The 15,088-nt window shown below is 44.4% G+C and overlaps 1 protein-coding gene across 1 annotated transcript in view; it reads right to left on the bottom strand.

The window, feature by feature from the left end:
* Window positions 1-4,909: 4,909 nt before the first annotated feature.
* The window catches only part of ATRN (attractin), a gene marked incomplete at its 3' end in the record, with an annotated part of 160,098 nt that continues 149,919 nt past the window's right edge, over window positions 4,910-15,088 (bottom strand). Inside the window, exons 28-29 of the mRNA XM_081999765.1 lie at window positions 6,072-6,186; window positions 4,910-5,034 (exon numbers count right to left, since the gene is read on the bottom strand). Of these exons, the coding sequence (XP_081855891.1) occupies window positions 4,910-5,034; window positions 6,072-6,186 (240 nt within the window). The remainder of the gene's footprint in view (window positions 5,035-6,071; window positions 6,187-15,088) is intronic.

Genomic DNA, 15,088 nt, shown 5'->3' with positions numbered 1-15,088 from the left:
TTTCCCTTCTTTCTTCTGGTGAGGTTTGTGAAGTCAATGAGAAATGTAGAGGAAATGTCTAAAGAACTATTGTACCTGGAAGACGCACAAAAACAGTCCACGTGTAGTGTTAGAATAAAGTAATAAACAGAACAAAACCTGCCGTGATGCAGAAGCAGAAAAAACCAGCGCGTACACATTCTCGTAGTATTCTAGCATGAGAAAGTCATCTAATTTAAGCAGCTCTCAACAGAAGCAGCACGGGTTTGACTGCAATTGCCAACACCACGTCCGAACACGAGAAACGCACACCTACCCCTCCCTTGCCCTTGCTCCCGCGCCCCGAGCGCTGGCGTGGGCACCTTCCCGTTTAGGTCGGGCACAACTCCCTCTCCCAACCTGCTCTTGCAGCTCGGCGCGGGAGGCTCCGAAAACCCGACCCTGCTCCCTCCCCTTCCCCTGGAGTATTCCCAAACGGAGATGAAAAGGAAACTGGGGAGAGGAGAGACGCCCGCAGCTTACTGGGAGCGGGACGGACGAGATGAAAAGGCGCTCCCGGCGCGCAGGGTCGGTTCTTTGCTGTCCCTCGGTGCCGGCAAATCCCCGTTTGCAGGGAAAAGGGTTTTCCGGGTGCAGAGACGCAGCTGGTGCTCTGTACCCACCTCGGGGTCCCGCGGAAACGCAGCAGCAGCTGCGAACACGGGGAGCAGTTAAGGATGGAGAACCGGCCTCCTCCCAGCGGCACCGGACTTTCCCTGGGCTACGGGAAACGCCTGAGGTTTTATTTCAGCCTCTTGAGCGAGGATATTTCATCAAAAGCTCGTTTCAGCTCATTTAGGGCCAAGCAAGCTGAGCTGCCATTTTAAAACCATGCTATAAACCCAGTGACTATGTATTTTGGTAATCGTTTACCGCAGAGAAAATGATGTTTCTGAGCAATATTTAGTATACAAACTCCCCCTAAGGAAGCATGGATCTGCCAACGGGGGCTGTCACGTTTTCATGGTACCACACCAATTTTGGTAAATTCTATACTATGACTTTATACTAATAACAGGCATTACCCCATCCTGTATAGCTTTATTTTGCAATTCCAATACAGCGCGTTTTAAGCCAGGGAGAGTGGCAGTAACTCAAAAGTTGCATCCCATGAATCTTCTTGTGCTCAACATATCGACTCATACCCTGGCAGGGCCTCCTGTCACTCATGCTACGACAGTCCAGAGAAAATTCTGGGCTAAAAAGAATGGAAAACGGTGAAGCAAAAAAATGTACGTTATTTGGAGATCCAATGGCACTGTTGCTTTCTAGAATAAAAGGGTGACAACATTTCTGATTTTTATTAGTGTTTTTTTACAGGCTACTCTCAAAGAATAAAAATGTTCTGAGGGTTGAGACCTGAATGCTGAATTCCAGCCAGTTAAAAACGCTTGAAAATAGTGATTTTGAATGGAAATCACTGTCACAGTCTTAATGGTAGAGGCTTAAACTGCTGACTTAATCCTCCAAGTAATGACTACTTTAAGTACATTTATTACCTGTCTTCAAGTGTTGGTTTTTTTCCCCTTTGAAATGGAAGAGCCGTTATTTTACTTCGCTTATACGTTTAAGTGAAATGCATTTGAATACATAAAAGTCAAGTTATGCCTCCCTGTTTTATACTGCAAGATATCACGAATATAATTTGATCTTTCTTTAAAGCTCTGGAAAGTTATCTAATACTCATCATATGAAGAAGTTATTAAGACAAAACTCATACATCATTTAAAATGCATCAAAAATACATTCAATATTTTTTCTGGTTTATATACACTTTAAATCTTTCCATGTTCTGCACGCTACTGTATAGTTTATGTACAAGTGCAAAATCCGTGTGTTATTTTTCATTTATTTACAGATTCTCCCATGAAATAAGGTTGCTCTTCCCTCCCCACCCCCCAAAAGAAATAACCGCCCAAATCCTTCACTTTTGATATTGGCCTGGTGATAAACCACCAGCAGTTCTTCCTCCCCCCATCCACCCCCACCTTTGTCTCTATTTTACCTTTAAGCCGGGACGAAACCGTTTGCAGCAGATATATGTATGAGAGTTCTCTTTTTCCCTCATCAGTATGGAGGTAAGACGCAGAGCAGAGCTACATCCTAAAGGAGCTGTTCCATTTTATTTATATAAATAAGTCTGATTCCTCTATTTACATTTTTTTGGTTCTGCTAGATCTCAAAAGTTTGATCATTTTGGCTCGTCTTTCAATATCTGACACCTAACTTGTGGCTATGCTCCCGTGCACGCTCCACCGTAAGCTTCTGAGACCAGATAACCCACCTCTCCGGGGGAAAAAAAACCCAACCAAACACATTCATGTCTTTTTGTAAATGTAAAAATGTAACACCCCTCCAGGCCTATTGTTCTGAAAGCTGCTGCTGTTCAGGAAAACCTAAGCAACAACTTTAAGCACCTGCTTACGTGCTGCCCTGAATATGGAGACCTAAGCACAAGAGCCTTCTCAGTTTGGTTGGCAATTTTCCTCCCGAAAAAAGTGCCGGAGAAGCAAGAAGATGACATCTCTGAACGTGAGGATATGCATCACGACTGAAAACATGTAAAGTAATAACAGGGGAGGCATTTTAGTCCAGTATTATTTCTCTAGTTCAGGTTAGCTCTATACACATAGGAAGTTAGAAAATATTTTCAAGGAGATGAATCTGTCTGAGGTAATCTGTGTATAAGTTAAAACTTAAATTGCCTAAAACCCTTCATTCTAAAAGACAAAGCTCACCCCTTTCCCTCCCATAATTTCTTTCCCCCAGAGGGCATTTAAACTTCTAGTTTAGAAACAGATGCATTATATATACACACACACGCACACGTATATATATAAAATGCATTTTTTCCACAATATTTTTTCTGCAGTCCTGTTGTATTTGTTAAATGACACATTAAATGAGAATTCTAATCCACCACGGTCTTTAAACCAGCAGGCTGTCCCCCATCACTGCTGTCCGGACACGCACAGCAATTCACATCTTTATGGCGATGCTGCTGTGCTCCAAAAAGCTTCTTCAAAATACGTGGTTAAAAAAATCCCAAACAACAAAAAGGACTGGCTGATACGTGATCAATCACCAAAACACGCACACAAAAAAAGATGCAGTTACTTGGGTTTCATTTTGGAAAAGGGTGCTACCTGGCCAGAAGATTCAAGAACACTTTCCTTCACTCCCCTCGATTTGTTACTTCTCCATTTCATAAATCCTAGATGTCCCCATCAGAAACCAGCGACTCAGCGATCTGAATGAAACCGCACTTAACTGTGATTAAACAACAATTACACGCCTCGTTTGGCACCTTCATGTAACATCTTCCTACCAGCTTCAACATCACAACTTCACGTGGCCCCGGCACTGCACCACATTCCAGAATCAAGGGAGACCTTGGCCACCAGCGTGCACAGGCTGGTGGGTTAAGTCCAACCTTGAACCTCAAAATACAATCCTAACCAGTCAGAGTATTTCAGATGGTTCGATACATCCCCCAAAAGCCAAGCCTTCTCTTTGCTGTTTGCACGCCCCTTCCTTTCACCACCAAGCCACCTTCTTCAACAGCTAAGAGAGTTCAACCCCCACGGGAAATATCAGGAACTGATCATGTAGAACTCAAACCTGTAACCAAACGAAGCTGCTCTGCTTGCTTTTTATTTAAAGTTCTTTTTTACTTCATCCTCAAATGATCTGGCACCCGGAGTGTTGCTTTTTACACCCTGTAAGGAGCAAATTTTACTGCTGAGGAGTGAGGCATCTGAGCCCCAGAACAGGTCAGCTCTGAGCCAGAAGAATGGCAGGAGGGAAGAGGGAGGGAAAGACGCCAAAGAGGCAGAGAAAATCAGAAGAAATATAATGTATCTGACCCGGAACACAAACTGCTTCTATGAAAAGCGCTGGTGAAACCAGGAGTTTTCTGATGAGATACTGAAACTACCTTCCCTCCAGATATTTCCATTTGGTTGAGTAGTTTGTTGGTCAGGAAAATGCCATCTTCCCCTGACTGCTCGTGCTATATTACAAAGAACACAGATTGCCTTAGGTGACTATATGTATGTGTGTAAAACAAAATAATTCTTAACATAAATTACATAAATTCTTAACATAAAATTCTTAACATAAAATAATTATGTTAAGAAGAAATGTGTGTGGCAGTCTCCTCGCTCCCTAGATCTGTTCAAGTCTAGGCACTTGTGTGTGGTGTACTCCAAGCAGGTTAAGACTATGTAAACACAGAGTCCTTCAAAAGCAACATTCAACTTCTCCAGGTATTGCATGTAGTCTGAGCAACACACGACATCAACCTTTAAACCGTCCCAGCTTTTGCGTTCTTGGTGTTCTGGACCACGCCGACTACAAAAACGCTGTATCTGGAAGAGGGTTCCACTTAAATAATGAGGGAATAAACATACAATATTAAATGAAAACAAAGGATGAAGATGCTTTGAAGATTAATAGTAGTGTTTATGTGTTGAGAGCTGACACCTGTAAACACTGCATCTTTTTCTTTTTGTACAGTTTGATAAATACATGAACTACAAAGCACTTTCCATGTATAAACCTGAGTGTCATTCATATTGGACTACTGTTCTATTTACACTGACCATGAAAGGCGGCGACCGGATGTTACTGGACCTGCAATAAAATTATTTTACTTTAAACTTGAAGGAAACAAAGGAACAATCTGAAGCCACGTGTCAGTAAAACTTAAGTGGAGCAGTTGTCAAATAAAGCCAACTATCACGTAGATGAGAGAAAAAGTTGGGTTCAAGGAAGTTGTTTTTTTCTGAGTGCTTCTAGTCTCTCGTGACACAACTTGGAAATCTTTCTCCTCCTCGGTATTACTTTTCCGTTTTGTTTAAAACCCTATACAGTTTCTGATGTCCATGCATCAAATACAGGTCCCTGGCTGTGCAGGGGGCTGATGTTTCCGATTTCGTATTGCACCCGATTTCTCTTTGTAGGCGATTGGCATCTGTTGCGAAATGTCCACCAGTGCACTGGCCACCGCAAGACCTGAGGCAACAAAACAAAACAGTCACGGAATGAAGTAGTCGCAGAAACAAATCCTTCCGCCATGGCTGAGTAAAACCCTCCAAGCTACAAAATGAATATCATTTTTTGAGTTCTTAAAAAAGCAAATTAGAAAAGCATTTTGGCTTAAGAGATTAAACTCTAGCAGCTATTCTGAAATAAGCTTTTAAATACTGCATGTTTTATTGAAAGCAACTGCAGCAGAAAAAGCTGGCAATAAAAAATGTGGGTATTAACAGACGTGAAACCTGTAATATTGAAGGGAGGTGCCTTTCTCTGCACCAGTAAATGTGCTAGAACAAATCCTGAAAGCACGTGTGCGTGGAGGTTTCACTACGCTTCCCGGACACCCGTCACCTCTGCAACCTCGTCCCAGCAAAGCCACAGATTGGCCATCTGGGATTTAGTTCAATGCAGCTCACAGCCAAACCACCCCATCTCAAACCCAGCCAATACTCTTTTATTAATCCTCCACTTCACCGTGCTCACTGGAGACACCCCAGTTAAATCACAAACTGCCCAGGAGATACGTCTTGGTGCCCTGCGTGCAGATTTAAGTGACGAGGGGCTGGGAGCAAAGAAACCTTAAGCTGTATGGAGAAAACTGCTGTGTCCAGAGCTGCTAAGAGGAGGGCACGGATGCTTTGAAAGGCCTTGATGTCTCTTTATGAATGGAGCTGGGAATGGAGGGGATAGGCTGGGAGACCAGTTGCTTTCATAAGTAACTACTGTGAACCTGTCTCTACCAGATTCCTCTTTTTCCCTCGACATAAATTAAAGTGTAATCCCGATATCAAATGTGCATCCATCAACTGACCCAAGAAATTGAATCAAACCTCAGGTCGGGAGCTAGCAGGACGCAAGCAAGCTAGCTTAAAATAACCCGAGCACATCCTCCGTTGCGGTGTGGGTACAGCAATTACTGCGGGCTCAAGTCTGAAACTGTAAGGTGAATCTGTAAGGTTGGGGAAGGAGCACAGAGCTAGTACCAAGCCAGTGGAGACAATGATATTCCTCACCTGACTGTCCTGGTGGTGGTATACCCCCAAGTCCTCGAGGCAACCTCACGAATACCGAGAGAACGGCTGCTTTGTTCCCAAAGCAGGGCTCCAGCGCTATGGGCTTTGGTACAGTCTGCAGCGAGGGGAGGAAGAGGAGAAAACAAATGTTATACAGTGTGTTACACCCTCCCTCTTCCCCCAGTATCGTCTTTTTCAGATCATACAAGCTTCAGGGCAGGAACCATGTTTCTGTGCTTGGAAAACTGCCAGCACATAGCTCACAAAGCTAAAACCAATGTTAGCAACAATCAAAACCCTAGTCATCGCAAAAAAACCACATTTACTTAATAAAAAACTAGCTATTAAACAGTCAAGGACAAGGCTTGTATTTATCCCTAAATTCAATAACAAAGGAGAAGCTTATGCTAAACAACAGGATTAAGGTTGTTTTTTTTCCCTTTGAACCCATCAGCAGTGTATCACAACTATCGGCACGTCTGACCGCTGCGATTTGGCAGTTCAACTTCTATTTCCAGAGTTTAACTCCACGTAACACCTTCGCAGCACTGTTTGCATTAACACAGTAAAGAACATTTACCCTCAAACCACTCTCTATTTCACTGCTGTTTGCTTTAAGCTGTGTTCCCCCATTTTGTCTTTCGTTCCTCTTCTTTCCCAAGGGGTTGTGTTTTCCAGTGGTCTTCTAGACCGGTCTGGACTATGTTCTTAGGCAGCTGGTTGCTCTGGGAGCTGGAAGTGCTTTAGAAAATCTACTAGCTTGTACTGTCCTTTTTTAAACTGAAAAGCAGAGGATTCAGTAGAGCAGAGGACCAGGTTTGTGATCCTGGCTCTGGCTCTGGGTTCAGTAATCCATCACATCCTAAGTTGGACTACACTTAACATGCTTTACTGAAGCCTGTTTACTTTGAATACGAATATTTCACACTTACATTACAAGCATGGACACGAAATAAAGTTTTCACATAAAATGTGAATCGATAACTATGAAGATATAATGGGCAGCCAGCTTCCTCCCAGGGGACTGGAGCCCTTGTTGACCCTCAGTGTCTTCGAGCATCACCCTCCCACCATACTCTTGTAAAGATTTTATTTGAATGATCCAACGGCTAATTTCAACATGTCATTAGAAAGACAAAATGCAACAGTGGAGCCCAGAAACTAAAATATGTTCTTACCTGAGCGAGGCCCCGACCCCACACGCGATTACGCGCGATCAGCATTATTGTGGGATGGCACAACAGTAAGATGAGGATGCAAGCCTATGCCTATGAGTACAGGTACAAGAGAGCACCTTCTTTTGTTCCACGTAAGCAAAAAAAAAAGCTGAGAAACACTATTTTACTTCATATGCTCAGTGCTGAATTCTTGTTTAGTATGGACAAATTCTACCCTGGTATTAATGAAATAATTATTGGTTTTTCCATTAGACATGAAATTGTACTACTGTACTTAAATGTTCAACAGAAACTCAATACAATGCAAGACACTGAAACAAATGAACGGGAGTCAAACAATGCTATTAAATTACTGCTGCTCAATAAAAAAGAAAGAAGAGATGAGAGCAAGCAAAATGAAACTTAAAACTGTTTTCATATCTCATATTTACTGTAATGATCGCAACAACAATTTGTTAGTCTGTGCAAGGTAGATAAATATGTATTCTACAGGCTATAACGATGTAAGCTGCCGTCTGCCTGGTTTATGACTGCAGATTTCTTCATCTTCTCCCCACCCCCAACAAAGGGATCAAACTCAAAATAATGCTTTTCCCACAAAGCAGCCAAGCATAGCCTGGTGCTATATCCCACAGGCGACTCAATTACCAGAGGTAATGGAGAGAGCACAGAGAAGGCAACTGCAGAAATACAGCCCACGGACTTCTGGCGTGCGAGTGGGAGCATGCACCCAGCACAAAGTTTATTTTCTTTTGGAGAGAGCCAAGTACCTTACTTACCCCACTGTTAATAAAACAGTCCTGCTGAATCCCAGAGGTTGGAGCACGGTGCTTGGGTGTTACAGTGAGCGCTCACACTCATGCTCAGCACTGAGCAGAGTGAGAAGCAAAGACCGAGCAGAGAAGAGGTAGCGGAGGGAAGAGGAAGATGAAGGAGCAACTGAACAAGCCAAGAAGACATTATCTTTTCTAACACCTTTTTAATGTATTTCCTTTTAACTCCTACCAGATTAATGGCCACAAAAATGCTCCGAGGGCTGGAACAGCTCTGCTGGGAGGACAGGCTGGGAGAGCTGGGGGGGCTCAGCCTGGAGCAGAGAAGGCTCCGGGGAGACCTTACTGCAGCTGACAGGGCTGAGAGGGGCTGAGGAGAGAGATGGGGACAGGCTTTTTAGCAGGGCCTGTAGCGACAGGACAAGGGGTGATGGTTTTAAACTAAAAGAGGGCAGATCTAGACTAGATCTAAGGAAGGAACTTTTCCCAGTGAGGGCGGTGAAACCCTGGCCCAGGTTGCCCAGAGAGGTGGTCGATGCCCCATCCCTGGAAACATCCCAGGTCAGGTTGGACGGGGCTCTGAGCAACGTGATCCAGTTGGGGATGTCCCTGCTCACTGCAGGGGGGTTGGACTAGATGGCCTTTAAACATCTTTTCCAACTCAAACCTTTTTATGATTCTACAATTCTAATCAAAATGCTTCTGCAACTCTGTTCCTTCTCCAACATAAACTGTTCAGTGCCGCTCTGCTCTGATATGCGTTGTAATGTCATGGGGGTGCTCAGCAGCACACTCATCCTGCTCCAGCCAATATGCAGAAACTAGAGGCTGGAAAATACTCCCGGTCACCGAACCAGCCCTTCACTTACGCAGGTGACTGCACATAAATATCTTTAAAAGTAGGTACACTTTTAGCCTGTGCCATAACCTCTGAGAGATCTTTCCAGAAGCTCCCTGCTCCTGGGTTTCACCACTCTGACACCAGAAACTTTCTTCTAACCTCAATTCTTTCCCACCTAAATTTATTCATCCATCTGAAGTTCTTCTGTGCCTTAACCCTCTCCCTGGGCTTTACCCTACTGTACATCTTGGCCTTCGTTGGCTCATCTGAGTGAGCAATGCTCCAACTTTCTTCTCTGAACACAAATACTCCCCTCTCCAGCTCTCCCAACAGTCCCTCTCTGCACCTCTGCTCCTCTGGTCCATGGGTGACCCAAAAGGTGTTCCAGGCTTTGAGAGAGCCTCTGTCATGGTATGAAAACCACCCTGATTCTCCTGCACATCATAAAAGGGTAAGGAATAGTAGTAGTTCATTATACAACTCTCAGTCACAGAGCTGAAGGGACCTTGAGGGTAATTTAGCTCATCTCTCAGCCCCAAGCAGGACTGTTTCTCCTCCGCTGCCCTTTCCAACTAATGAACCCTGAGTGTGCAGCAGAAACTCCGAGTCCATGTGGGCATGATCTTTCTGCTTCCATGGGATTTTAATTTTGTTCCTCAAAGTCACACGCCTTCCTCCTCTCTGCTTTTCTGATCCCACTCTGAATCATGAAGAGCTCCCACGCAGGTGTCATTGGTGCTAAAAGAGCCCCAAAGAGGCAGCCAGTGCTGACCCCCAGCGAGTGACAGCAGACCCTGGCCACGCCAATACCTAAAATTCCATGTTATTTCACAGGGATGAGTCTGGCCCTCACGCTGCAGCGAATTTTTTAATCTGTCTGATGTACCACAGATAGCTGGGGGCAGAGGACATACCTCTCAGCCTCCCTCCTTCCCTTTTCAAGCTGCTCAGAAAAGCTGAGCATTAATAAAAATTTGTTAGTATTTCACCACATGGGGAACTTTGTTTCTCTTAACCATGCAAAGCAAGGAAGTACACTTTCTATAATGATGCATCCAAAATTTGTCAGGCAGTTGCAAGCTAATTTGGAAGGAACTAAGCACAAGATGATCTTGCTGCAGCTAATCCTGCTCTTAAATCTAAAAGGGGAAAAAAAAGGGTCTATTGTCCATCAAAATCAGCCATTTTCCTGAGACAAACTGCAGTTAATAACAGCAAAAACCAGCATAAAGAATCAAGTCCTGCAAATTTATTTTTGACAGCGCCAGTTCAGGCACCTGCTTTTTGAACTGTGACTCATGCCGCATCTCATCTCCAAGCGTGCGCTCGCCAGGCCGAGAGACAAGCGCAGCCTGATGAAATGACTCACACGCCGAGTGACGGGAATGTTGAATCTGATGCAAGCAAGAGGTCAGCTGGGAGTGAAGGGCACACTGTGCCCTCTGCCAGACAGAGAGCAACCGGCGGTGGAGCCCGGGGACCATATTCTGCAGACAGGGAGGAAAACACATGGGTAACTCAGTCAGCGACCTAATGGCTATCTTGGTTGCGGATCTCACCCACTGCTGGCCTTGCTGTGAGCCTGCTTGTGACCTGTGTAGGTGCCACCACGGTGCAAAACAGCTACAGAGAAGCTGGCTGGCTTTAAGTTGAATTTTTGTGTGGACCTAAGTAGAGCTCACTTCTCCTTTAGAATCACAGAATAGTTTGGGTTGGAAGGGACGTCTAAAGGCCATCTAGTCCAACCTCCTGCAGTGAGCAGGGACATCTTCAACTGGATCAGGTTGCTCAGAGCCCCGTCCAGCCTGACCTGGGATGTTTCCAGGGATGGGGCATCGACCACCTCTCTGGGCAACCTGGGCCAGGGTTTCATCACCCTCATGGTGAAAAATTTCCTCCTTAGATCTAGTCAGAATCTCCCATTTTCCAGTCTAAAACCATCACCTCTTGTCCTATGGCAACAGGCCCTGCTAAACAGTCTGTCCCCATCTTTCTTATCAGCCCCTCTCAGCCCTGGCAGCTGCAGGAAGGTCTCCCCGGAGCCTTCTCTACTCCAGGCTGAGCCCCCCCAGCTCTCCCAGCCTGTCCTCCCAGCAGAGCTGTTCCAGCCCTCAGAGCATTTACTTCCCCACCTCGGCACCATGTCTGTCTCCTGCGTGGTTTCTGAATGCTCTTGTTGCAGATCCAAGCTGGTTTTCTGCAAGAAAGTTTGGAGTGGACTTCGGAACCAGAGATCAGGTCATTCTAAATGTTTGTGCTTCAGTCTGACAGGTGTCTTTTAATGGCCCACTTAAAAAAACAATAAAAAATATGTAGATCTCCAAACTTTGTAACACCTTTCATCAGATGGTTTAAACCAGCCTCTGCCAGAGACTTTTCATTTAGAGTGCTTTGATAAACCCATTGTTGAATTATAGAAGCAATTCCTTTTTATTGAAGGCTTAATGGCACAATAAAGTAGACATTATTCAAATCTATGCAAATAAGGTGCATCCCTCAGACACTTGGCACATGATGACGGCTTTGTGCGGTGCCTGAAGAGCAGAGTCGCACACAGGGATCGGGACACAGAGGGGAGAGCGGAGCCCAGCTGGTGGAGCAGGTGGACAAAGACCACAGTTAACAGGAGAAGAGGATCTCACCTTTGGTGGTGGGTCATTCCATACGAGCCAAAGTGCCATCCAACAGCCAGTCTGGAAGGAGCTGTGCCCTTGACTCACAGAACACAGAGCATGCTTGCACCCAGCCAACAGGCACAGAAGCAGTAAGAAATGTGTAGCCAGAAGACTATTTGGCCACCTTCTGGTTGCAACAAGGATGGAGGTCAGAGAAGGGATGCTCCTCTGCCCGGGATGCATCTGTGCTATGAACAAACTGGCTGACCCATCAAGCACCCTTCCCTGAAACTACTTCTTGTCCTCAAAGAAATAGTGTGAGTGCGCTGGGATGACAATTTTCGTGCAGCTGATAGCTCAAACCTTTCTCCTGCAATGGATTTTGACTGTTCCTCTACACCAGCAAAGCTATGATGAATGGATATGGAAAGAAAAAAAAAAAACAAAAACACACCAACCACTGGGAATCAGGATAGTGCAGATGTCAAACAAAGACCAAGAAACCAGCAAAGACCTCTCAGTCCGGCGCACAGATTTAAACACGCTTTACTGGGCAACGTGCACCCTCAGGAAGGGGCAGTGCAGCATTCGGTTTTTAACTGGGAAGCACTATCACGTGTTTTGTGTTAGGCAGTGCTTGGAAACAGTGACGACCCTTTCTTTGGGTGAAAATACATTTTACTAAGTGGTGACACAGACCCATCGTTCCCGGGGGCAGTGAAATCTGTTCTCAGCTATTTTCCATAGATGACTTTACTGGCCAAAACCAGCACTAAGAAGCCAAGCAATTTCAGTTGTTTATGAGTTTTGGTATGTACTTAATATCTGTAACGCTTAAACAATTACAGACATTAAAAGCAGTAAGAGACTTCTTAGGCCATCTAATTAGTCCGTCTTCTCCAGCAGGATTTTCTACACAGACAGGGCGTTTCCAGCACTTTGGCTGGGCTATTTCTAGGGGACCCAGGTGTGGAGCGCACCACCAGCTGCCTTGGGAGACAATTTCACAGCCAAATGCTCTCCGCAATCAAGTTGCATGGTGTGATGTTCAACCTAAACATTTCTGTTTTATTTCATCTCATTATTTCTATTTACGCTGCTTATATTCGACAAATTCTAGAGGTTAATAATGTGTCACATAAAACTAATGGCTAGAACAATAAATATTCTGTGTAATTTAAAAAACACAGCGTCAATTTTATTTAGGTTCTGTAATACACTGCCAGCATATTGCTTTCCAAAATGTATAAAAAAATACTGTAAAGAATTTTTTTTTTCCTTAACAAGAAAACATATTTCTGTGGTTTGATCAAATAACTCTTACACGGTTTTCAATTTCCAGTACGGAAATTAAAATAAAGCAAAAATCTTACGGTGGGGGAAGAGAAGAGGAACATTACTGAAACAGTTGAACTTTATTATTTGATTCCACTTCTTCAGATGATTTCACTCTGTAGAAAAAGGGTCAAATTCCATTTGCAGGTATTTAAATTGTGCCATTAAAAGCTGACTGAACATTTGTAAAATAAGTTACAAGCAATTTTCTATAAAAAATAGAGTATTAAGTTTTAAAAATCATATTCCCAGGGCAATGCGTATGTCCTCCAAGATAGAGATGAATGAACTTCCAGCAATAATTTGCAGTAAATGAGTCTAGATAAAAAATTTACATTTACCTTGTTCCTGATATCTACCCGGGAAGTGACACAGGGGCTGGGGAATGAATTGCTCACAACTCAGCCCAACACTGGGTGTAAAACATGTGAGGAACTAAATAAAAATCACATTCAATCCCTTAGATGAATGCTAACAGTCTGAAATTGAAAATACAGTTCTGAGCATCCTGAGTTACCAGTAACTGGGAGCACAGCCGCAAACCAGCCTCACGGGGCACAGTTTGCTCCCGCTGCATTTAACAACTGCTTTCTATTTTACAGCGCACATTGTCAGTCCAGCAAAACACAGACACGGGCTCTCGGTGGAGGAAAGGATTTTGCTAGGCAAGTTTGTATTTCAAAAGCAGTCACCCTGAAATGACAAAATCTCATGTCACGGCTTCGAGCATTGCCACTCACGTAAGGCAACACTCGCCCTTCTTTTTCAATTCCCTGCTGATGCCCCGGGGAGGGGATGGGATGGAGGAGGCCATGGGTAGCAAATCTGGGCAAAATATATATGGCCAACGGTGGATATTTATTCTGATTTTGTATGAGTGAAGAGGCAGGATTTTTCTGGTTCTTTTTGACCACTTGGCTGCATTTTACACGTGAAAAAGTATACGTAAAAAACCCCAATGACACAGAACAGTTGGATGAAGACTGCAAACACAAGACACACAAAACAACTACTTAGCAGAAAGGAATGCAAATAGGTCCCTGATAATGTTTCTGAGAAGTTGCTGATGTTATTAGTACCTCAATCAGAAGAGACACTTGTTTGCACCACAGGGGAAAAAAGAGCTTAGAAAAACCCTTTCCTGTGGGAAGGTTCGTGCTCCTTCCTCCCCTCCAGCAAATTCCTTATTATCAGCTAAGATCAGGGTCCATCCTGCTGAAAAGTTTACAGTTTTCAAATTTAAAACTAGTTAAATCTCAACTATCGGCCAAATATTCCCTAAATACAAGGCAGGCTTAACAGTTGTGTCTGTCGATCTCACGATAGCTCCCTTCCAAATATTTATACTCCATGTTCTATTATGGAAGTGGCAAAAGTTTCCCCCCAGGTGTCTAATTTTGCAACAGAAATCAAAACAAGATACCTGTCACTAGTTAACTGGAAATAATTCATTAAGTGGAGGTTTTATCGGGTTTTTTTGTTGTTGCTTTCGCAGCACGGATCACAGCCAGGCTACATGCCGTTCTAGTGCAGCTAATCCGTTTTACACACCTCCGCTTGCCCAGATACCGCTCCCTTCTTACCACTGGCAACTCCATCTAGCATGGCACTCCTTCAAAGGCACACTCCTCCATGAATCAGAAAGCGGGCAGCATAAGCAGAATTAACACCAAATATCAAGTACGAGCCGGGATGTCGCTTCTTGTTGTATGTCCCTTGTCACCCCGGCACAACGGGAGGGCTCCCGCCGTCCGCTCGCGCGCACGGACCGAGTCTAATGAGTGGAAGTGCTTTTGCTAAAGACAAGGAGACAGCTACACCCTGACACGCTTTGAACGCCTCAGCTCTAATGCGGAGAAAAGCTCCTAGAACCAGCAAATGCTAGAAACCCCAGAAATAATGCATTAGAAATGAAATTGCATTTCAAAAGGCAAGCTAACAAGCCCCAGCAGCCTGCCTTAGACAGGTCAGGCGAAATAAAACCAGCATTTCTGGCCTCGAAGGCTGCACGTGAACCATCTCCAGCAACTGCCACACCAGATTAAGATGATTCAGTTTATGTTTCGCCCCCTCAATTTCATCCCCTTCTTCCAACTATTATCCTTTTGAGGATAATGAATGACTCTCCTCTTCAGCTTATTTATACCACCCTTCAAGAACCCTAACTGGCTCTGTCCCCCTCCAACGCATCTCGACAGCCTGGCCATTTCTACGTAAGACTACTTTTATATATCACAGCCCAAGCCTGCCATCCTTCCAAATCTGCCTGCTTCCC

This window comes from Phaethon aethereus (assembly GCF_964289735.1).
Source record: "Phaethon aethereus genome assembly, chromosome: 4".
In the NCBI taxonomy this organism is placed as follows: Eukaryota; Metazoa; Chordata; class Aves; order Phaethontiformes; family Phaethontidae; genus Phaethon; species Phaethon aethereus.
The sequence above is the reverse complement of the archived record's forward strand: the minus strand, read 5'-3'. Positions and strand labels throughout refer to the sequence as shown.